The following is a 24,333-nucleotide window of genomic DNA, read 5'->3' as shown; positions in this document are numbered from 1 at the left end:
AGTTTGGGTCTCCTTCTGTAAAGCACTGTTTGATCCTGGGCACGTCATATTCTCTATGTGCCTCTGTTCACTGGTCTGACAGTATGAAAGCACGTTGGATCAAGTTTAATGGAAGAAATAAACAGCAAAGAGATACATGCAGTACAATACCCTAGCATGGTTTTCATTCACACTTCATGGGTGTCTAAAGGCAGGTGGCTGCATCTGCATCACAATAGCTGAGGTGCTCCTGAGGATGCATTGCGCAGGACCCCTGCTGTGCTGCAGGTCCTTCCTCTCAGCCACCGACAGGCCCCTCTCATACAACTCATGCAGGTCTGAAAGTGGGAGGGCTGGTCACCCTGCCAGTTCACTCATGATATCCCACATGGCAGCTCCAACCCTCCTCTCTTGCTTGTTCTGTGAGTGGCAAAAATGGGGACATTTGGTGCCCTGCAGCAGCCCATTGTGGATAGTGGGAAAGACCGCTCAAAAGCAGGACAAACCCGCAGACCACAAGATGGTTATTAACCATATCTCTAATAGGAGGGCTTGTGGTAATGGAAACCCAAACTTATATTCTTCACCTTCTGCACCGAAGAGTATAGCATTAGTGAACCAAGAGGAAATACATTTCTCTTTGTTCACTAATGGTAATATTGTCAGGGTGGGGGCAGGAATGTTTCTAAATTCATGTTTAGAAATGTTCCCTTAATAACTAACTCTCAATGTAGTGATATATTCTAAAGTATTAGGGTGAATCGCATCTGCATCTTAAATATAGACACTTTTGAAAAATGTTGAAGAATCTTTATCGTATTTTTACATGATGTTTGTTGCATGATTTACATGCTCGGCTCATGCACAGGCTCCTAGAGGAAAGTCAGATTCTTGAGTTGGTTCTGCAATCCCTGTTAATTTATTGGCTCGCCCACCTCTTATTGGCATCATCACCAGATATTTGGAATCCTGCCTTGTGCTGCTCCAATGTTTGTTTAGGTGGTCGCACGTAGGTATTGAACAGCAGAGGTGATAGGGAAGACCCGTGCTACTTTGCCTCCCACTCTTGGAAAAGGGGATTCAACTGTCCTAATACATGCATGTTGGCTTCATTTAAGGGGGGTAAAGAGCAGTCAGGCAGTTATAAGCATCCCATCCATTGTTTAAGCCTTTCTTCAGCAGGATAGAACCATTCCCTAGACCTAAGCCTGATAGGCGGTCTAGAAGTTTGTGGGAGTCTCACTGACCTTCGAAGGTGGTGAGGAACTCTTTCCTGAAATTCCCCCTTTTGGTCGGGTTCCTCTCCGGAGCCCAAAGCCTAATCACTACTTGTTTAGGAAGTATCCGCACTCCACATGGTTTTAAAGTTATTATGTCACGCCTCTTTCTAAAATGATTTGCAATTGGTCAAACTACTTGAGTACTCCCATATGCATCTTGAGAAAGGGGCGATGTTAGCACGTTTCAAATGGTCCCGGGAAATTGCATATCAGAATAGGTGCGTTCATCAATTTTATGATGTTTACTACAGTGAAGTTCTGGAAGACAGAAGGTGAGAGCAACTCAGTCTGCATCTTTGCATGTGCAACCCTGATAAGTCTTCTCCCCATGTGGTCTTGGTTGTGGTTTCCTTGTTGGCCAGCACTGCTATTATCTCTCATGCTCCGAGACCTGCTAGAGTCCACAGTTTCCCTGATTCCAGCGTTTGGGAACTGTCCCCTCTGGCTAAGCATCCTCGCTGGGAGGTGATGTAGATGGATCTACCCACACAAAGTGGGATGGATTACTCTGGGCAGCTTGTCTCACTGTTCTCTGTCAGCATAGAAACAACCATATAAAGGTGGACAATGTAATGGAGACAACCAGGTATGGGTTGACAATGAAGTGGAGACATGTATAATTGACACAACCATGTAAGGGATGACAATGTAAGGGAGATAGTCTTCTAAGTGTTGACAGTATAATGAGACAATCCATGAGAGGGTTGTGAATGTAATGAAGACATGTAAGGGTTGACAATGAGGATAGTCCACAGCATCAATTTCAATTTTACTCATTCGACCTACTTGGACCCTTCCACTGGACAAATCTCCCCCCTTGAGTTTAGTGTCATTTCCTCTTTGCTCACCTTTGTAACGTGTCTTAAAATACACCTCGTTAACCAAGAGTATCATCGACATGATTGGATTGTCACATTTACCTGATTTGTGCACCAAAGAATGTCATGTGAAGCTAAGACAGAAACCTGACTTCCCAGCTCACTCCAAGTTAGTTCTGATGTAGCACTCGGTATCCAATCTGCCTCTTGTGTCTTTCACTGCAATCCCCTCATTTGGCTCACCTGCTCAACCTTTAGGTGACATTTTCTGACCTAGGCAGGTTGTCTCTAAAACTTCAATTTTCTTCTTTTGCACTTTGCTGTAAACTGGCTCAAGTTATTTTTTAATCCTATGGCTTTAGGGGTACAGGATTTAACATTCAATCACCTACCCACCAATACCTTTCAGTATGGTTATATACTCTTGCAATCACATTGGCTCACTTTACTTTTTAGGGTCCATTTCAACCTGTGAGAATCCTAAACAGTGTTGATGACACTGTTTGAAGAAAGCCTGTCCTCTTTCAGATCTTCCTGGACGTCAACACACACGCGGATTCTACTGTCAAAGGCAGGAACTTATCATGATCTCCGCCTCATCTTCTCTAATTTGAACCCTATCAAAAGTCTGACAGATGGACCAGTCTTGATGTCAGACCTGCACCTGCGCGCCATGAGAGGTACTCTACCTGTTTTAATTACACTTTGGCAGTCCACGCGGCACCCCTATACACTTACCTGCTCTCTGCTGACGAGAGGCAACTACCTCGAAACACGTGTCCAGGGATGGCTAATGCGACACATACTTTATTGTAAACACTGTGGCACAGGCGTACTCGCCGTCGCCACTACATTGACCACAGTTCCTTGGGGCAACTTGGTGGTGTGACGAGCAGAGTGCGGCCAATTGGATTTGGTTGATGTCAGATAAGTAGAACCTAATTCACAAATCTCTATTGTTCTTATCGTTCTGACCTACAGCTGTCACACTTTAATAACAGATGTGTTTGGACCAATGAATTTCCTCGCGGTCCACAGCTGGTTGACTGTACAACACCTGCTATTAGTAGAGGAGGATCTAATTCTGTACGTTGGATCATAAACTACTAGTGGCTTTCCATTACTACCGGATCACGTTTACGACACCACATTGTCTTTGTAATTTGTCAAGAGTGGATGCAATAACTGAACCATTGATATCTGGCTGATGGAATATCAGCTTACACGGCTTCTGTTATATTTGACAACAAGACTTTGGTTCTCCAGATCCTCTACTTGCTATTTGATGTCCAAGATATCGCTATTTGACTGGCCTTCTAGAAGTCACTTTGTGACAAAACACGTGTCGGCTGTTTTCTGCTGTTTTCTCCATGCATGTACAGATGTCCACAGATATTTGGCTCCTGTGTATAATATATAAAAATTCTGAAATATCTACGAGAATCCTTACTTCATGGACTGGCTTTTGTGGACTTCCATTAAGTGCTTTAATATCTTTGTTTGCATTGTCTGCACATTGGAACATTGTAACAATGTGTGCTGCACCCCTGGCAGCAGGGTACTGGGTATCATTACAGCACCAACCCAAATAATATTTTGATAGATACCCCACTTACATTTGCCTAAAGAAGTGCGTTTTTTAAACAACTACTACCAATTATATTGTAACTCTCTGACATCTTATCCTCCACCTCTTTCTCCAAAGACTAAACCACTGGATCAAAGATACCGGGCAGGAAAGGTCACTGAGATGGGGCTCAGTAAGCAGGGTACAATTGCATTGACTTGGAACAGCTCACGGGGATCCCAGACTGTGCCATCACAGGCAGGTGAGATCGTAATCTACCATTTTTTTTCATCTCAAAAAGGAATTGAAAAGGAAAGATTTAAACTCCAAATGTACAGTTGACTCCTCAAGACCCTTTACATCTGAGTAGTCAATAAGGCAACTTTATCGGCTTATTCTGTATGCTCACTACGATTTGTCCCTGTATAAAATTCTAAAGCTCAAAACAAAGGTAAAAAATGATTGTATTTTTCATCAGTCCATTAGAGATTGTCATCTTTAATCATTTTATGCTACATAGCTCTTCTATTTCAGCTTTAATTTCTGCACAAGGCTGCAGTTGTAAACCCCTTTGCCCAATTGTATTGATAGAAAACCTTTAGAAGACTATCAACATTTCTCTTACAAATGTTCTTTAAAATCTTCTACTTTTTCAGTTTTGCTTTTTATATTTCTATCACAGAGTGCCTGTGTAGTTATGATTAGATCAGAGCTTCTATTAAAAAGGCCTGTTTTGTTTTCTTAATAAATCTGGCATTGTTGGAGGAGCCTAGCGCGCAACCAAGATGGCCGCGTAGGTGCGAGGCTCCCGAGGACCTCCGCGACCTCCTATGACTATCCTGAACATATCCTGTCCTAGATGAGGGGACTGTGTTGGTGAGCCCGAGCTGAGGTGGCGCCCGTTTTCCGCTTCCAAATCGGACCTCGGACACCGACTTTAGCACCGATTGAGGTTTGCGGCCTTCTCCTAGCCGAACCCCGGATTTGCGTTGTGGGGCGATCCAGTGACGAAGTGAATAACAGCGGCGGACAGGGCTTGGTGGCTCGCGTAACCCGCACTTTCACTTTCGCTTTCGCACCCTGCTTGCTGTCTATGCGAGGTTGGGTCGCGGGGCTTTGTGTGTTGGTGTGGCCTCGTTGGGGGACCCTGCCTGCCCGCCGGCTGTGATCCGCCCCGCAGATCTGGGGTGGCACCCCCCCGGAGCCCGTGGACCGGCTTGCCCGCCCTTCACGACGTGGCTGGTGCGATCGGGAGACTGGGACCATGGCCACGAAACAAGATGGCGATCGGGCAAAGGTAAAATCGACCCGGCGTGGCGCAGCCCATCAGTCCAACAGCATGGATCGCTATACCCTCCAGAAGGGATCTCCTGAGGTGCCACGCAGGTCCCCTGAGGGTCCTACTGATGCCCCCGATTTGCCCACGGATCTGACTCTGCGGGATGTCATGGGCGCCATCGCCGAGATGAAGGCCTCTGTGGGCCAGCGTTTTGACACACTGGCGCAGAAGATCGACTCGGTCCTCGTAGATGTTGGCCTGATAAGGGCTGATCTCTCCAAGACCAACGACCGAGTCGATTCTTTGGCCCACACCGCATCGGGCCTTACGACAGATGTGGCGGCCCTGCAAACGGAGGTGCGCCGGCTTGCTCGGGCGAGTGCGCTAATGGATCGTCGCCTGGAGGACTCCGAGAGTCGGGCCCGGAGGAACAACATCCGTATCATCGGGGTGCCTGAGGGACGTGAGGAAGCGGCGGCGGACCTTTTCGTGGAAGACCTGATTGTTACCCATCTCCAGCCACGGGGGCTGAGTAAATTCTTTGCTGTGGAGAGGGCCCACAGGGTTCCCGGGGGAAGGCCTAAGGTCGGAGCCGCTCCGAGACCTCTCATCGCCCGGATTTTTAATTTTCGGGACAGAGACGCTATCCTGCAATCCTCCAGACTACAGGGACCGATTAGACTTTACAATATGGACATTAATTTCTATCCTGATTTCACCCCTGCGGTCCAGAAGCAGAGACTGAGCTTCCTTGGTGTCAAGCGCCGTCTTCGGGACCTAAATCTCAAATACGCCATGCTTTTCCCAGCTAAGCTGCGAGTGGAGGTGGAAGGTCGCACACACTTTTTTGATCGTCCCGAAGCGGCCGGGGACTGGCTGGATACTCTGTCTGGAGATCGGGATCGGGGTGGCGGGGGGGGAGCGGCCGGGGGAGAGGGCTCGCCGGATCAAGACTGAGGGACTGATATTAGGCCTCGCTCGGGACAAAAATGATGCCACTTTTGACTATACGTCGGATTGCTTAAGTTCCCCTCCTATGGAGGTTGTGTGGGGTCTCTTGGGGGTTCTCCCTCCTCCTCTGGGGGTCTAGTTAGTTTAACTATCTATGGGGCGACAGGCACACTGCACGTTGGGGGGGCTGTCTGGGCTCATGCAGGGGTGCAGGGAGGGGGGAGTTTTGTTGGGGTGGGTGGGCAGGGATGGGGTGTTGTTCGTTATTATCACAAGGCAACCCTTTTTTTGTGTTGGTTCTACTGTGCTCTCGGGGGGACGAATGATGGTTTCTGTGTATGATGGGGGGTAGGGAATTAACTTTGTTGTCTTGGAACGTCAATGGACTGGGGGACAGGATCAAACGAGGTGTGGTCCTACAGTATCTGAAGCGACTCTCGCCTGATGTGGTCTTCCTGCAGGAGACACACCTTATTGGCAATTCCTTCTGCGCCATGAATCGACGTGGCTACCGCCTCGTGGCCCACTCGGGCTTCACGTCAGGCTCGAGGGGTGTGGGTATCATGGTAAAGAACTCGCTCCCGTTAGAAATTGATGAGGTGCTCCACGATGACAGGGGACGTTACACTGTCTTGGTGGGGAGAATGGAGGGCAAAGTGGTTGTCTTTGTGTCAGTGTACGTCCCACCGGGGTTGCAGTCGACCACCTTTGCAGATCTGGGGCGCCTCCTCCTTGGCCTTCCGGGGGGGCTTCTGGTGGTGGGGGGGGATTTCAACGTGGTGGTTTCCGGGACTGTGGATCGTCACCCCCCTAGGGACCTCCCCCGGGCACAGGCGTGGCTATCCGGCCTCTTGGATACACTGGGATTGGTGGACTGCTGGCGCTTAAAACATCCCACGCAGCTGCAATACACTTTCCACTCGGGGGCCCATGGTAGTCTCTCACGGCTTGATTATGTCCTTGTCCCGGCGGCCCATGTCGGGAGGGTGGGGGAGGTGCGCCATTTGGCACGGGGTATCTCGGACCACTCCCCGCTATTGTTGCATTTTGATGTCTTTCCGAGGGCTGAGAGCAGGGTGGTCCCAATCAATTCCTGGTACCTGCGCGACCCCACCATTCGCGCTGACTTGATTAAATCCCTCCAGCGCTATTTTGAGGAGAATGTGGGGTCAGTGCCTTCAGCTATCTCCCTGTGGGAGGCCTTCAAAACAGTACTTAGAGGGGAGGCCCTATCCCTTATTTCCCACGCCCGGAGGCGCGAGCGGGAGGAGGTGACCCGGGTGGAGGCTGAAATAGCTGAGCTGGAGGGTAATCTAGAAGATGGGGTGACGGATGCTGCACTACATGTCCTCCAGCTCAAGCAGGCGGCTTATAGGGCCCTCGTTACGGAGGCGGCCAGGGGCCTTAGTAGAGAGCAACAGGGGCGACTGTATGATGTGGGTGATAAGGCTGGTAAACTGATAGCGTGGTTGGATAAAAAGGAGAGAGCGAATCGTGTGGTCCCGCTGATTGAGAAAACGAATGGTGTGTGTGTAACTGAGCCAGAAGAAATTGTCTCCTGTTTCGCGGAGTATTTCCGCGAGGTGTATTCCCCGGTCTCTTCTTGCTCGGAAGAGGATTCCCGTGCCCTGCTCAGGGATATCGCGCTGCCTTCCCTGTCCGGGGAGGACAGGGTGTCGCTGGACGCCGCTCCCACCTCCGACGAAATCGCCCTCGCCATACGCTCGGTCGCTTCAGGCAAAGCCATGGGCCCGAACAGTATCCCTATCGAGCTGTATAAGCTGCGACCGGATACATTGGCGCCTCACCTCCGCGCAATGTTCCTCGCGGCCCACTCGCTGGGCTCCCTCCCGCTTGACCAGCGTCTGGCTACAATCGTGGTGATCCACAAGGAGGGGAGACCTCGGGATCGGGTTACTTCTTATCGGCCTATCTCATTATTGAATGCGGAGCCCAAAATTCTCGCTAAGGTACTCGCCAATCGGCTGGTCGGTGTGGTGGGAGATCTGGTTCATCAGGACCAGTCTGGCTTTATTCCCCATCGCAATACAGCCCTTAATCTGCGGCGTTTGCATGGGGTGCTTGCGCGCGTCCCATTTATACGGGAACCGGCCATTTTGGCGTCCTTAGACGCCACCATGGCGTTTGACACGCTTGAGTGGCCATACATCTGGGCGACGCTTGCGAAGTTCGGATTTGGCCCAGGATTCATCAGTTGGGTCAAATTGTTGTATGCGGGCCCATTGGCGCAGGTGGTCGTGAACGGAAGAGTATCGGCCCCGTTTGAGCTGGGCCGGGGCACGCGACAGGGCTGTCCCTTGTCGCCGCTTCTTTTTGCGCTTGCCTTGGAGCCCCTGGCGGAGTGGCTGCGGTGGGAGCCTTCCATCCGTGGTCTCCGTTGGACCCCCGAGTATGAGGACCGCGTATCCCTATACGCTGATGACATCCTTCTGTACCTAGCCTCCCCACGTAAATCACTTATAGTGCTAGTTGATGTTTTACACTCGTTTGGTCGTAACTCCGGTCTCGTCACCAACTGGGCTAAATCGTGTGTGTATGTTCTCTCTGGGGAGGCTCCTATTCTCCCGCGGGGCTGTCCGATCCAGATCGCCCCGCAGGGATTTCGGTACCTGGGTGTCTTCATTACTCTGGACCCGGAGGCCCGGTATGAACGGAATCTGCTTCCCCCCCTCCAGCGTCTGCGGGTAGATGTCGCACGCTGGCGGCGCCTGCCGCTTTCGCCGCTCGGCCGGGCGGCATTGTTCAAGATGATGTCTCTGCCGCGTTTTCTGTACGCTTTGCAGAACACTATGGACTTGGTCCCGGCGCGCTACTTCCGTGAGGTGGAGAGTCTGCAACGCCGCCTGTTCTGGGACGGGAGGCCGCGCATTGCTCTGGCCAAGCTGACGCTCCCATGGTTTGACGGGGGGATTGCCCTCCCGGATATTAAACGGTACTATTGGGCCTCCCAGCTTGCTGCCATTAACCATGGCCTCTACGGGCCCGCCTTAAACCCGGCATTTGAAATGGACAAGATGCTCCTGCCAGGTGGCGACTACAATCGAGCGCTCTACTCTAGCGCGCCCGACGCTCGTCTGACGGGCCCCACGCGTGTCATGGTGCAAGTCTGGCACGCGGCCAATGCAGCTATGGGGTGGAAGGACCGTTTGACCCGGGCATCACCACTATACGCGTCTGAGCGGTTAGGTTCCCTGTGGACCTCTAAGGGCTTCGAGAAGTGGGACATAATAGGTATCAGTAAAGTGGGGGATCTTTGGACGAGGGGAGGATTTAAAACGTTCGATATGCTGCAGACGGAATTTCAGTTGCAGGGCAGTGAATACTTTCGGTATTTGCAGGTCCGTCATGCGCTGGGCTCCGTCTTCTCGGACGTTGCCTCCATCCCGTAATATTCCCCCCTGGAGGATAGAATGCTGGATGGGCACGTCCCGGACAGCACGATCTCACTTATATACAAAAAGCTCATAAACGACCGCTCGGGCCTGTTGACTGCCCTTCGTGCGGCTTGGGTTGCCGACGGGCTGGAGTTGGACGACGAGGACTGGACCTCTGCGGTGGCCTCCCCGAAGGAGGTGGCCATACCGGCTCGCCTTCGCTTCGTCCAGCTCAAGATACTCCACCGGGTCTACATGACGGGGCCAAAGCTTCTGCGTATGGGCTATGCTGGAGATGGGTTGTGTAAGCGTGGGTGTGGTGCTTTGGGGACCTTTATGCATATTTTGTGGGAGTGCCCGGAGGTAGAGGGGTTCTGGCGTGGTGTACATGAGGTGCTGCGACTGGTGCATGTTTCGCGAAAAGGTGGTGTATGTGGCGAGGGGTAAGCCTGGGACATGGGTGAAAGTATGGGGCCCCTGGAACGCCTACCGAGGGGGTATCTGCGCACCACCGCTGCTGCCTGATGCCTCGCCAGCCCCATCCCCTTAGCCGACTCATTCCCCCGCAGCCGGGCATTGGGTTCCCCCAGTCCTCGCTTTGTTCTCTCCCCCCTCCTCACACTTCTGTGTATAGTTGGGATCCCCCCTCTTGGGGAGCACGTGCTGCTATTTTCGATTGTGGGTTGCCTTGTGGGTGTGGTTTTAATTTTTGTTGTTCTTAATTTAAAATGAAACCGCATAATGGGGCCTGGATGATGTGGCTTTTGACATTGTTACCTACTGAGAAATGCTCCTCCTGTAATACCACGTGTTCCATAAATGTATGTCGTATGTTCCTACCATTGCTAGCGGCCGGCCGGAAGGTTGTGGGCCCATACTTGTATACTTTTAAGACTTGTAATAAACGGTTTAAAAAAAAAAAAAAAAAAATCTGGCATTGTTCAACAAATATGTACAATACTTTCCAAAAGAAATTGTACAGCCACTTTATGTTCTTCATGGCAAGTGCTGTGCGGATCGGTCAAGTGAGCTTCTAATAATAATGGGTGTCTTAAAGGTGACATTTCCCATTCCAACTACCATAGAACTATTTGTCGCTCATTATGGAAAAAAGGCTAAACAGAGGAACACCAAATTTGGCATGAAGGTAGAACTTTACTCAAGGAAGTGCCTTTGCTTGTTCCAGTGTATATCTGTTCAGTAGTAAATCAGTGTTTAAAAAGTATAATGTGCCCTGTAATGGCTGCCACAACATACTCTCCATGTTATGACCACTCAAACAGGATATGCTCATCCTCCTTGAATGGGCCAATCAGAGCATCTTCGGACACCAACATTCCAGATATAATTCACTTTATACCAGCATTAACCCCTTTATGCCCATCTAAGCACCGTTTTATCTGCTAATTTATCGAAAAAGTCTGAAAGCATTTACATCAAATAACAAAATGCATGTTTTCAGGGTAAAGTTCAAACTTTATGCCAAATTTCATGTAATTCCGTTCAGCCATTCTTTCTGTATTGGAGAGCAAACTTTCCCAGGGAATTAACATTGGAAATTGCACTTTTGGGACTCCCCTTTTTCTTGGCCTTCGCTTGATAAATCGGTGTGAAATTTTACATGACGGAGACAAAGTGGATAAACATTTTTATTTTTAATGTTTCATGCATATTTGTCAAACAGCTTCAAAGTTATTAAAGAAACCAAAAATGCCTTTCCTATGAAAGCTTTGACCTAACTATAACTACACTGGTGACTGCCTGTCTTGGTAAGCATTACCGCCAGTAGCCCAGGGCCAGTATTTTTGCCATGGGTGCCTCTATAAGCCCCAAACTATGTATTCCAGAGCCATCTGCAGACTCACAAGCATAAAACCACAATCTTACACTCACATTCTCTCGTTCTCATTGTCACTGACCCTCATTCATTTATTAGCATTTACTTACACTCATTCATTTTTACTCACTCTTACTCCTACTTACTCGTTCATGATCATTGGCATTCACTCTCACTCATTCTTACTTTAACTCCCTCAAACTTTGTCACTCACTCTTATTCCCACTTCCTCATTCTCACACTCTCTCATATTCGCTCACTCATTCTCGCCTCTTTCATTCATACTCACTCACATTCTCATATTCGCTCACTCATTCTCGCCTCTTTCATTCATACTCACTCACATTCCCTCTTACTGTTTCCCTCGCTTTTGCACTCACTCACACTCACTTACACTCTTACTTTCTCCCATTCTCACATATCCTCACTCGTACTCACTCACAGTTACATTCACTATCACTCACTCTCAGTCATCTCACTCACACTAATTCCCACTCACAATCTCTTACATTCCCTCATGCTTATTCTTACACATTCATTGTTACTCACCAACTCTCACTCACGTACAGTCAGTTTTACTTACACTTGTTCATTCTCACTCACCCTGATTCAGCCAAACTCACTTATCAACAACTAATCTCACTCATTTCAATGACCACCTGTCACTGACTCTCACTCACTTTCACTCACATACACATGCCCATACATACAAACAGACACACAAGCTCATACATATGCACACTAGCACTCTCATACACACCCACTCACCCGCAAGCATGCATGCAACATACAGTTGAAAAAAATACGTTGTACTCATCTTACATACCACGAAGATCTCGTTTCAGCTCTTGGTGCTCAATATTTTATTAGACAATTAGTGAATAATGAATATGACACTTTACTCCGCAAGTGTTTACAGCGCGTGCCATTACCCTGCATTTTTTACTCCGCAAAATCTTTTACAATGTATGGCTTTGCAACGCAATCCATTACAACGCATTGTCCATTACAACGCAATTTACTATTCTAACTCCACCAGGCATTGTAATGGGGAATGAGTTGTAATGGTTTGTGGTGTAAAGCCCTGCGTTGTAATAGTTTTTGCAGAGTAAAAAATGCGATGTAATGACATGTGTTGTAACCCAGTCGTTGTAAAGGATGTTTACCGTGAAGAATAGGCTATTATTCACTAATAGTACAATGAACAATGGACAGAAAACAAGGACATTTGAGGCCCAACAACGAGCTTATTCTGTGTTCTTGGTGCTGATTTTGCCACCTCTGAGGCCAGGGGTCGCCAAGGCAATGCCAGGAGTTGTTCGGGGCAACGCAAAGGTCGCAGCTGTGACCCCTAAATGACTCCCTGCTTGGTCCCAAGCCTCTTTACTGCACACGATGAAGGAAGCTTATTTGTCTCTCTTGACAGCTCGCCGGTAGCCACGCCCACGCTTCCCTCAGCCGCTCGCCGGTAGCCCCGCCCATGCTTCTTTCAGCCGGTCTTGTCAGCTTCAGTCGGAGGCCGGAGCCACTGACGTTTCAGGCTTCCGCCCATGTTTTATTTTATTTAGCTTGGCTGCCTCTGTTGATGGCTTTATTCCATGTTTGATTTTCTCATTCTGAGGTAGAAACGTGTCAAGTGCGTTCGATATACTGAGGTGAAGGTTTCCTGACAGCAGGTTAAGTAAGGTGTCTTATTCAGCTCTTGAATGTTTGTTTTCCAGCTGTGTGTGGCAGGAATGGGTCTGGAATCTAGCCTATTGCAGAGGGGCGTGGGGGGTCTGTCACACCATGTTTGTGCAATGGAGGATAATCAGTGAGAGATCGAACATTATTTTAATATTTACAATCTCCTGAAAGCACTTGTGCCAGCGACGTGTATTCCAGACATTTATCTGGAGAGGGAAGCTATGAAAGAGTTTAGAATGCTATTTCTGGGGGGAAATTTAGGAATAGAATGTAAAGCAGCATAGCAAACAAAGCCTACAGGCAAGATGGCCGACGGCTCCCTTCTTGAGTTTCATAGCGTTCTGCAGGTGCCTTCATGTAAAACAAAACACAGCAGAACTGCAGCAAACCCCATTCTCAAACAAGAAAGGTTAGAATGTGGGGTTTGCATTCAGAGTAGTCAGCAGCAGCTCTTTACAGGTTCAGATTATACAGTTCATGGTGTCCAACCCTGTAGACACACAGCCTCATTTTGAGGATGGTTGTACTGGAGAATGTGCCAAAAACGTCAGATTCTCCTCTGGGATCTTTTGCTATATTACAGACCCATTTGGCGTACCCTTTCGGGGCGAGGTGCCACCACAGAAACATCTTCTGCTCTGCAGAGATAGGGCATTTACACACCCATATCTTGTAGCGGAACAGTCACCCTATCTAGGGTAAATTGTTAACCACTGTGCTTAGAGGAGTTAACTCCAGAAACGATAATCATGAAAATGGAGACAACCCGGTAGGACAAATATAGGGGCATATTATCAAGCCAGGCGATAAAATTATCGCCGCTTTAGCGGCAGAAAACTGCTGCTAAAGCAGCGATAATGAGCTTAATAATATGCTCTATGGAATTCCAATTGAAGCTCAGGTTAGATGTCCTTCACATCTAACATGGACTTCAATTGGAATTCCATAGAGCACATTATCAAGCCCATTATCGCCGTTTTAGCGGCCGTTTTCTGCCGCTAAAGCGGCGATAATTTTATCGCCTGTCTTGATAATATGCCCCATAGTTTCTCCAACTTGCGGAAAATACTCCCTAACTAGTTTGGAAGTGTACTGTGTATATTCATTAACATCCATCTCCACAAGAAGTGACATCAATGAACTTCTGAGCATCCATATCTACAGGAAGTGGCATTACTGCATTTCCCAGCATCCACGTATACTCAAGTGACTTCACTTCCCGTTAAAAGTATGCTAGAAAAGTAGACCTCATGCCTCAACATCCACATTCAAAGGAACAGGAAGTGACATCAGAGCATTTACCAATACTCATCTTGATTCTGGAAAATGCAGTGAAGAAGCAAAAAAAAGAAAATAACAGGGCAACAGGCCTTCTCCAATGATGCACCCAGGAACTGGAACCCTATTGTTGATCGGGTACATCGCGAAGCAGTAATAGCCCACTTTCACTCTTAGAAACCTGCCACCGCTCTATTGACTCATGGTTTGTATGTTTGCCTTCAACTCAACACAGTGCTTTGCAGCCTTTTGGTTAGGTTTGCACAGTAAAAATTCCACATACATATTTGGTGTGTTACACCTTTTTGGGGGGTCATTCAGAGTGCCCACATTTGCTATAGAAATGGGCTTCTCTGGATATTCCACTAAAATGTCTCTTGGCCAAAGTGACTTCTCCCATGGCCCCATGGCTGTCTACAACAGTCCTGGAGGACCATGTACTATTAATATGGGAGAAGGAAATTTGGTCGCCCAAACTCCAAATCAGGCTGAATGTTTGTTGAGACTGTTTGATGTCTATGATCAGGGCTGGACTGGCCGTAGCGGCCACCGGGCATTTCCCCGGTGGGCTGCTAGGGTGCGGTCGGTTTTGGGACCCTGGGGGCCATTTTTGTTACCGGGGGTCGGCATTATCAGCCTCCTGTAACAAAATCAGCCAACACCGGCCCTCGCAAACTGCTTGGCTGCACCCCCCCTCACCCCAGGGAGGGGCCGGCCGAGCAGTTTGCCAGGGCCGATTTCGGTTCCCAGTCCGGCCCTGTCTGTGATGAGACCACCTGAAAAGTTAAAATGAGTGTCTCTCTATCGGCTTATTGATTTTAAATTGGGCTCATATTTAAATACTTTTCCAGGCAGGTATCTCAGTCTGGAAAATAAGTCCTCACATTTGATAGCAAGAAGGCATTCAGATATGTAGAATCAGCAATGATAGACCATCAGTCTTAAAATGGCGCCAAACTCGAGTGTAAGGGGTACACTAGAGAAAAGTTCTCCCCTGGCGTTCTTTGATTCCAGGAACCCCACGGTCTACGCCAGTAATTGCGGACTCATCGATGCGGTCAGTCCGGATCGGAGTATCCTTCACCCAGATAAATTATTGCTTTATCTGTCCTTCATGATGGTGCATTATCCTTGGTACACTCCCCTTTCATTTACTCGATGCGAGATGCTTCCCATTTTTTAGGTCCTGATGAGACCCGTTGATCCTCACATGGGTTCAAAATATCATCGACAAAATTGTAACAAACAATAAGGCACCATTTTTAGGCTGATGGAATATTATTGTTGATCGTACAAAGTTGTTCGATATGAGTAACACATGTGATTGTAATATTGTGAGAAGTCTGCCTATACTTTACTTTTTGTGGTTCTGTTGCACTGGGGACACATTTCATATTTCTTTGTAATTGTGTACACCAAAGCATGGCATAAAAGGGGTTTATGAAGTGTTTTGATGGTCTTGGGCGTGAGTTTATCACTGAGCATCAGATGCGTAAGGCTTTTTAGCCTATCGAAGAAGTGTTTATTTTGGGAGTGCTGTTGTGTTTTTTCTAATATTTATACCCTGGCCTAGTGGGTTTACGAGTTGCTCTTATAGCTTTATAATTAAGGCTCCCTGTTTTCCGTTTTTATGGATTTTTACAGATAAATATAGACAGAAAACAATGTGTTTTCAGTCTGCATTTATTTTTAAAAGTTGATGAAGACAGAAAATTGTGGTTCTTTTAAGTGACTCTCTGTGCTGTCTTTCATGAATTAGGGGCCAGCAGCTGGGCAGCTTGACAGTGTGGGAACTTTAAAAAAAGGATGACATTTCTTTAAATAATGGCATATGTCAACATACATTTATGGTATAATGCTAGTATTTACCAGTGGATGTATTGTTATGTAATATTTGGCAGCTTAAATAGCTAAAACACGACAGACATCAAAGTATGAGTGCGCGTCTGTCAGTTAAATAGATATGGAAATGCAGTTTTACAACTTCATTTATACGCAAAACACATAATAAATATGGATAAATAAAGATAAAATGGGCAAAACAGAAATATGGATAAATACAGACAAAAATGGCCAAAAAATAAATACCATAAAACCAGGAGCCCTATTTATACTGTTCCAAAAACCAGTGGCAGAACATATTAGTAATCTGTGTTGGTTAGGACCTAGACATACTTTTTCAAGTAGGCACTATGTAAACACCCTCATTTAGTAATTCATTCATTTAATATCAGAACGAGACTGGGGAACCAAAAGCAGCCTTGGCAAAGAGTTTTAAGCCAGCCTCACTCCTTGTGCAATCTCTCGCTTCTCCCTCTCTGATCTCTTGGTCTCTCACTTCCCCTTTTTTTCTGGAGTTTTATATAGTGCGAACTTTACCCAAAGGTATCGGAGCGCTTTACATGAGCACCAGTTACATTACAGACTAACACATTCATGTTTTTGTTTTGTTTGGCAAGGAGAGATTAACCCCTTCCATGCGGCGCCGATTCCCGCTGAGCGCTGACCGTTTCTTGCGCGGGCGTGGTCATGACGGAACGGTTCCGTCATGAGCACAGCTCAACCGACGCTCATGACGGAACCGTTCCGTCATGAGCGCCGAAGGGGTTAAGTGATTTGCCCAGAGTCAGGATGCAGAGCGTCCCTGCCAAGACTTGAACCCAGTTCCCCAGCCTCGAGGCCGACCGCTCTGGCCGTTAATCCATATCCATTTGATTCCCTCGCTTTCTTTCTCTCTTTAAGTCTCCCCCCGCCTGCTGTAATTAACCTTGGGGAGCCCGGGTTAAGTGACAGGGGCGGCCCTAGGCTTTCAAAATCTGCCTCAGAACCCCAGACCACAGGGGGTATTGTCCGTGTAATAAAAGACCTTTACAGTCCTGCCCTCCCTCTATAGTAATTCGAATAGGTTAGTGAAAATGGTGTTTCTTAGACAGGGTTCTCCAAAGCCTGGCATAGCAGGCAGAGTCCCCTGGAGAGCCAACATGCATGGAGTTAGTTACTTACCTTTACAGTACAGCACAAAATATCCACGCTCGGGGCTGAACTCCACATCCACATATGTGCAGTCGGGAAAGAGGTCACATGTCACGCAAACACGATTGAAGGAACCGGTAGAGTCGACACTAGCACAAAAAACAAAGCAGATATTATGATGCGGTATTTTCATAGTGTGTGCCTGTTGACAACAGCACCGCCATCTTGCTTTCCGAGGCAATGAAATCCAAAGTGCAACATTAAATGGGTCGAATCAAAAAGAGTTTCAAGACTGCAGGGCGGAAATGGCAGAACAGGCCAACAAACTATAAATGCAACAAATTAAACGTGAAGTGATTGCTTCACAGATTATATTAAAAACAAGTAATAATGCCCGTGGAAATTCCAGTTCTTTAGGTTTTAAGCTATTTTACAAGGCACGTTTCTAGCCTGAAACCACCACCCATCGTATGAATGCAACAGATTAGCATAAAACACTCAACAGTCCTTTGGACAGTCATTTTTATGGTGCCCTTTGGTGTGGTGTGTATCTCTCTTGGACCTTTTGAGCACTTGCTATGGGGGTTATTCAACTTACAAAGCTGATTATATTTAGTAAACGAGCACAATCCATTCGCCAAATAGACTAGAACTATGAGCAAATTCAGGTGCCGGAAAACCAAAAAACGCATTTGTTCAAGCTTCCTGCACCATCTAAGTACGTGCAGGACACCCACATCCATTTTGTAGGACTGTCCGTCAGCAAATGAGAATGGTCCTACTAAAGGGAGCTATTCTAATTTTTTGAAGGCTGACCTGTCAAAATTGCTGGAACATCCTTTTGTAACAAGAATAATGGCTGGTCATATTTTAACCAGTCAGAATACGTCACTCTAGTATGAACATTTTGATTAATTGCTACCCAGCCAATCAAGAATGACTGTGGGTGACTACCCTCCATTGATTGCGAGCCAAGGAGCAGGTTGGCAAGTAGGGAATCGCGCAGCGACCTATGACACCTGTGGGATAGCAGCCATCGTTCATGTGCTTTTATGTTCTTTATCTTGAATCCCCCAAAAATGTGGTTTCACACTCGGATCCACACCGCAAAGATACAAAATAACATATTTTGCACATCTCTAGAAGCTCCCTTGGTGACAGAAAAAAAGGAGATATGAGGGCACAAAAACTACTTCACCTGGGGCACCAAAATACTTTCCCCAAGTTTCTAACTTTTGACCTCTGTAACCAGCATAGAAACTTGGAAAGGCAAAGCCCAAAATATGAAACTTATGAGTGTAGGAAACCTGTTTGCCCATTGAGGCAAATTCTACCACCACCGTACAAAACTAGGTCCTAGTTAGTCAAACAAGGTTTCTTTAAGGCAGCCTCATGTACCCCTTAAAAGCACAGGACCAAGATGGAAGGCAACTTCGGTGAATGTGTGTTAAGGGTTAATTGTACCAGCACAAAGCTTGCATGAAGAAACCACTCAATAAATCTTCCAGACCCATTTTAGTAAAATCGAAATGTATGCTATGAATGATTAAACATCAAAAATTGAATCAGTCACTGAAAGTTATAGCTTCTTAAACTGGCAGTTCCAATCCACATGGCTCCTCCCTCCTACATGTGAAATCAATGACAATTCTTGCACAGTACTCACCAGGGGCCATAACAAAGTCATCTTTAGGCTCACACCTTTATAGGCAAAGCTGCACAGAATGTTAAGAGTCCTTTTTGGCATCCATCTTGTTTTTCCTATCTCTAACAAAACGCGTAACAGTAAATGCTGACAGGTCATTCTGGGGAAGGCACCTGGGTCGTAGGGGGGAACCAGTTCTCCCCAAGTTACCCTGGCATGTTGTGTCATTCTGCGAGGGCACAGATGTTCAGTACTTTACACTTTTCAGTCCCCGGGCCAATCAAAAGCCTACACAAAGCTGGCGATTACCTGTGCCATTTTGAAGGAAGAACGCTTAATCAAGTTAAGGGTTTTAATGGGTAGGAAGTAGTGGCGCCCTGCGAATAAACGTGTATGGAGTCATTATAAATAGATAAGTATGGTGCTAAACAGGAAGGGGAGACCCTAAATAACCCCTTAAATGTGTAGGAAAAAAGCCTACAACAATATATTGCAAAAATAATCCTGTGCACACATAAAAGTTTCAATGCAATGATCGACATAACACAACACAAGCAATTTATAAAGGCAGAAGTGAAGCTGTGTATAGAAATTTTATTGTTTGTTTTGTTCCCAGCCCTGAAGAGTCGTGGGTCATTGTACCTCGACGAAACACATGTCTGCTGGTTGCGTGTCTTTGACAGAATAAAGAATACACAGCTTCACTTCTGCCTTTATAAATTGCTTGTGTTGTGTTATGTTGCATCATTGCATTGAAACTCTAATGTGTGCACAGGATTATTATTTATTTTTTTTGAAGGAAGAAAGCTGCTGCAGTATAGTCATGCTGGGATTTCTCAGTCCAGCTTGGGATAATCCCCTCCCCCAATCGGAAGACATCAAGGGTGGCTTTTGCGGGTCCATACCTGGCTGGTGTATGCCTGATTTGTGGGACAATCAGTGACTATGCATATGAGATCCCTGTAAACTAACTGCATCCAGTGCTTAAAGTGGCAGATACTCTCAGGTACTGGCTACTCGCACTTCATTAATCTGAAAGGGTGAGTGCCAGCACTTATCAGCTGGCATGCGATACATTTAATGGGATAGTACCACCGCTTCCCAGTAGCACTTGGGGATAGCGAGCACCTTCAAGTGTATATTTCCATTTCAAGCACTGGTTGCATGTGAATTCATCTCAGAGATCTGCTCCACCTGGACCCATATGCTTGACCACGTCCTTTAGGACTTCCTAGGCTGGGAAAAGCCTGTCTACGAAAGCCCTTCTTCAGGGGAAGTGAGGTGTTGATGGACGCTGGTGGTCCTGATGCTGCACGTTTCTGGACAAGGCCTTTCTCAGACCAGTGTTTCCCAAACTCCCAGCATCCTACCTGTACAGGTGCCTCCTCCGGGGCGCGTCTTCGGTGCTGAGGAAGAATCTGGAAAGAAACCAGAGGGGCAGGCGATCAGCAGGGGGTGGCTTGGTCAGTAGGAGAAGGGGTGAGCTTCAGGTGTACCAAGAACCGTGCTGAAATATCCTGTTGAAATACCTTATCAAAGAAGCAGTGCAGAAGGGGCATTTGAGAGGCGGTGGAAAGGAAGAGTACCTCAGACTGTAAGGGGTACCTAAAAAATACTATTTTGTAAAATAACCAACAATTTTAAGACCTTCAAAATAGAGACGAGAGAGAGAGAGAGAAGGGAGAGAGGGAACGAGAGAGAAAGGGTGTGTGAGTGTGTGTGTGTGTGTGTGTGTGTGCGTGCGTGTGTGTGGGGGTGAGTGGGGGTGGGTGTGGGTGTATGTGTGTGTTTGTGTGTGGGGGTGTGTGTTTTTTAAAACAATATCCAGGTGAAATTCAACGAACTCTTCACCATACTTGACTAAAAATACCTGTACCCAAGTAGTTACGAGAGAATAGATTTAAGGGTGGGGGGGTTGAAACCCCAAATATCCCCCTTGAAGCTACACCCCTGGCGACTAGACGTGAACTGCGCAGAGCGACATAACTCCATGTCAGAAGGACACCACCTTCCCATTCATGGATTTAACAAATCATTGTAATCAGGTGTGTTGATCCAATTGGTGGAATTAAAATGAGCCAAGACTACAACTCCCAGAATGCACTGATATTTAAAAAGTGTGTCATGGTGCCTTCCGGTCACCCAACACATGTATATATATATATACATTTATGATAGTTATATACTGTGACCTAGCCTGAAGGCTGTGCAATGGTGTACACGGTCTAAGGCAAAGACAAAGTCAACGTGTGATTGGAGGTAGTGCTATTCTCTAAGTGCATAAGTGGACTGTTTGTGCATCTGGAAGGCGCCCACAAGAGTTGTCCAACTTTAATTCAGGAGAGCTGGATCTAAGCCAGTACTTCTTAGTAAGCACTGACTGAATATGTAAAGGGTTCCAAATCAGAGGCCTTGTATATTAATTTATCTTCTGTGCGTGTCCTGATTTGCTAGGATGCACGTTGATCCGGCCCTCCTGGTCCTACGTTGGACACCCTTGTGCCGCGCAATACGTGGGCATCTCTGGCTGTACCCAGCCTGCGTTTCAAGGCTCGAGGAGGACTATTAGGCCAGGGCAGGGAGCATAAAGGAGATATGATGAATAATACTGAATGGGGGTGTAATTGGATAAGTGACAGCTGGGTGATGGGTGGAGGGGAAATGAAACGTGAGTGATAGATGGCCGGCTGTCTAGAGGAGGGCGGCGGATGAAGGCGTGAAGGGACACGTGTGGACGATTCTGAGGGAGATGGATGGAGTTTGTGTGTGTGTGACTGCAAGATGAATGGGTGGGTGGGGCGGGAGATAGGGAGGGTTGGGACAAAGAGAAGAAGCAAGGAAAGAAAGAATAGGCCCACGGAGGAAAAAAGGAGGGTAATTTAGGAGACTAAGAAGAGAGGGTGGAAAAAATGGGACGAAGAGAAGACGATTCAAAGGTAGGGAAAAAGAGTGAAAAATAGTAATGAAGGAGCGAGAAGAAAAGGGAAGAAAGAGAATGGGCGGCAAAAAGAGTAAGATGGGTACCTGAGGAGGAAAGAGCGGGTAACAAAGGACGAGGAAAGAAAAGGAGAAATGGGGAGTGTGTGAGAAAAAAGGATAAACAGAAGAGAGGGCGAAAGAAAAGGAGGGTATGTAGAGAATGCATAAGAATAGTACATATAGAGGTAAGTTACAGACTGAAGAAAAGAAGAAGCGGCGACAGGGAATAGGAAATAAATGTTGAAAAAAGGGAGAGCGAAGGAGGAAGAAGTTCAAGGGGAAAGAAATACATTCTGAAAGGTAGAGAAGTTAAACTGAAGGGTGGAGGTAGGAGAAATAGAAGAGAAGTAAGTGGAAATGTGAGAAAAGAGAATGGAGAAAAGAGAGTATTAAAGATGTAGGGGGAGAAGAAAAGGAGAAAGAAGGAGGGGAAGGGGAGAGAAGTGGGAATAAAGTAGGATTGTAGAAGGCGGGAAGGAGGAAAAAGTGGGTTGGAGAAAGAGATGGTGAATGAAGAAGAAACAATGAGGAATAATAGAAGGGGCAGGGTAGGAAGGGAAAATGGAGGGTACAGGAAGAAAAAGAATGACAACCTGGGGAAGGGGGATTCAGGAGGAATATAAAAATAAGGCGCCTGAGATGATGGGGAAGGAAGGGAGAAATAAAGTATGTGGTGAAGAGCACAACGAGTAATGCAGAGGAGGGGATGCAGGGGAGGGCGAGACAAAATAAATAAATAAAGAGGGAGAGAAGGAAAGAGGGCAAACATTCCCTGACGTGAAAGTCGTGTTTTCGTTCATACAGATGTGGGTTCCCATAGGAGGGGCGGGGGGGGTGGGGGGAGCGCACCGGGCTACTCACACATTATTACTTTCCTCTTCGTAAGCCACAATCCTCGTCACCTCCCAGTTCCCAGACGTCAGGAAGCGGATATTGTTCTCCTTCCCGAGAGACTAAAGCACAATTGTTCAGAGACAAATATTAATTAAGAGTCCGGACCACAGAATCTTTCATCTTCACTGTGCAATGAACAAGGGGAGGGGATAGAAACAATGCTGCCAGCAATAGCCTTCCTCTTGCATTAGACCTCTCGAGTTACCCAATTCCAAGCATGAATATATTCTCTATTCCAGGTTTTTTACCTTGCCTCAAGGGTCTTGCAGTAATAATTTCAGAACGGAATGGAAAGAACTACACGTCCCAGAATGCAACAGAAAACCCTGGTCATACCAGGAACCGGTAAACTTGCGAGCCCTGTTATCAGTCTTGTACTTACATGCATCTTTCCATGTGTGCAGGGCCCTTTCTTCTCCTTGTCTCAGTACGAAGCTCTATAAGAGCGCTACAAAATGAATTTAAACCAGGGTTGCACACCCTAGTCTGTGAGGATCCTGATCCATGCCAGTTCTTTGGAATAACCTCTGACTAGGGAAATTATTCCAATTTAAATTAATTACAGGTAAATAGATTCCCTGTGAAAGCTTTGAAAATGTGGTGTGGATGTGGTATGGATGGATCCAGCCCTTTTGGAACAAGGTAGGACACACCAGAGATAGTGTGAAGGTAGATTATCTATCAGGAGTATTGTGCAAAGCCTGACTTAAGATCAGGGGTATCCAAGGTTGGTCCAGGTGGGCTGGACCGTACTGCTTTTCAGGATATCCATTTAAGATAATTTTACACCCACTCAATAGAAACGGTAATCTGGAGTTTTCTGGAAAGTTTGGCCTTCACAGCTCATGCAGTGTAGCCCAGACCTGAGAGGCACTGATTGAGTTAGGAGTTCAGATTTTTAGTCCTTCTACCCCCATGTACCCCTCCAGTGAAGTACACAGGAGAAAGATGCCGCACAGCCCTGTTGGGTTCTAGACACGCAATCACAATTAGAGAGTTAGAGGTAGCACGCCCAGGCACATCCTTCTATCGCTAACCTGCGTACACACAAGATACCTTGCTATTTATGGTACTTAAAGGGCAAAATTATTTTTCCAAGTATAGACAAACTCCTTACCTTTCAGCTCAAAAATAGATATTTAAGGGGTCGCCTCATCCACAATCTTTCACTTGTGTGCTTCATCATCGGCGACCCCCCACACTGGAGTTAGATACTACTACTCCAGTGGACTCAACGAAACATGGGAGTTCTTTGATATTGTTTTCATGACAGTAGACAAAGGTCCAACTATTCAAATAAAAATACCTAAGGTATACCCAAAGAATATTTCTTTACTTAGGAGCATCCTTGATATAAGGTTAAAAAATAGCCAATATGTGCTAAGGGGTTTAATTCAATGTTTCACTTAACCACAAATAGTTGCCACAGCTGCAGACATGTTTCGACCAAAAAATGGTCAACGGTCTTCTTCAGAGCTGCAGAACTCCCTACCCAACTAGACATCCAGAAATGAGGCATAAGGCTCTCATACCTGTCTGTTGTCACTCTGCAATGAGTAATTTTTACCTATATTGTGCTTAAGTGGAACACTGAATTACTTACTAACCACATATTGTTTCATTTTTACCTTATATGAAGGGTAACCCCTCAATAAATAAAGAAATATTATTTGGGTATACCCTCAGGCATTTTTAATTGAATATCTGGACATTTGTCGACTGTCCTGAAAACAATATATAAAAGAATTCCCATGTTTGGTTACGTCCACAGG

At 46.6% G+C, this 24,333-nt stretch overlaps 1 protein-coding gene across 1 annotated transcript in view; it reads right to left on the bottom strand.

The window, feature by feature from the left end:
- The window catches only part of LOC146833288 (inactive dipeptidyl peptidase 10-like), a 574,623-nt gene that overhangs the window by 254,460 nt on the left and 295,830 nt on the right, over nt 1-24,333 (bottom strand). The window contains exons 14-16 of the mRNA XM_085601000.1: nt 22,529-22,620; nt 20,059-20,106; nt 17,074-17,192 (exon numbers count right to left, since the gene is read on the bottom strand). Of these exons, the coding sequence (XP_085457126.1) occupies nt 17,074-17,192; nt 20,059-20,106; nt 22,529-22,620 (259 nt within the window). The remainder of the gene's footprint in view (nt 1-17,073; nt 17,193-20,058; nt 20,107-22,528; nt 22,621-24,333) is intronic.

This window comes from Triturus cristatus, chromosome 4_2 (assembly GCF_964204655.1).
Source record: "Triturus cristatus chromosome 4_2, aTriCri1.1, whole genome shotgun sequence".
NCBI classification, from domain to species: domain Eukaryota; kingdom Metazoa; phylum Chordata; class Amphibia; order Caudata; family Salamandridae; genus Triturus; species Triturus cristatus.
The sequence above is the reverse complement of the archived record's forward strand: the minus strand, read 5'-3'. Positions and strand labels throughout refer to the sequence as shown.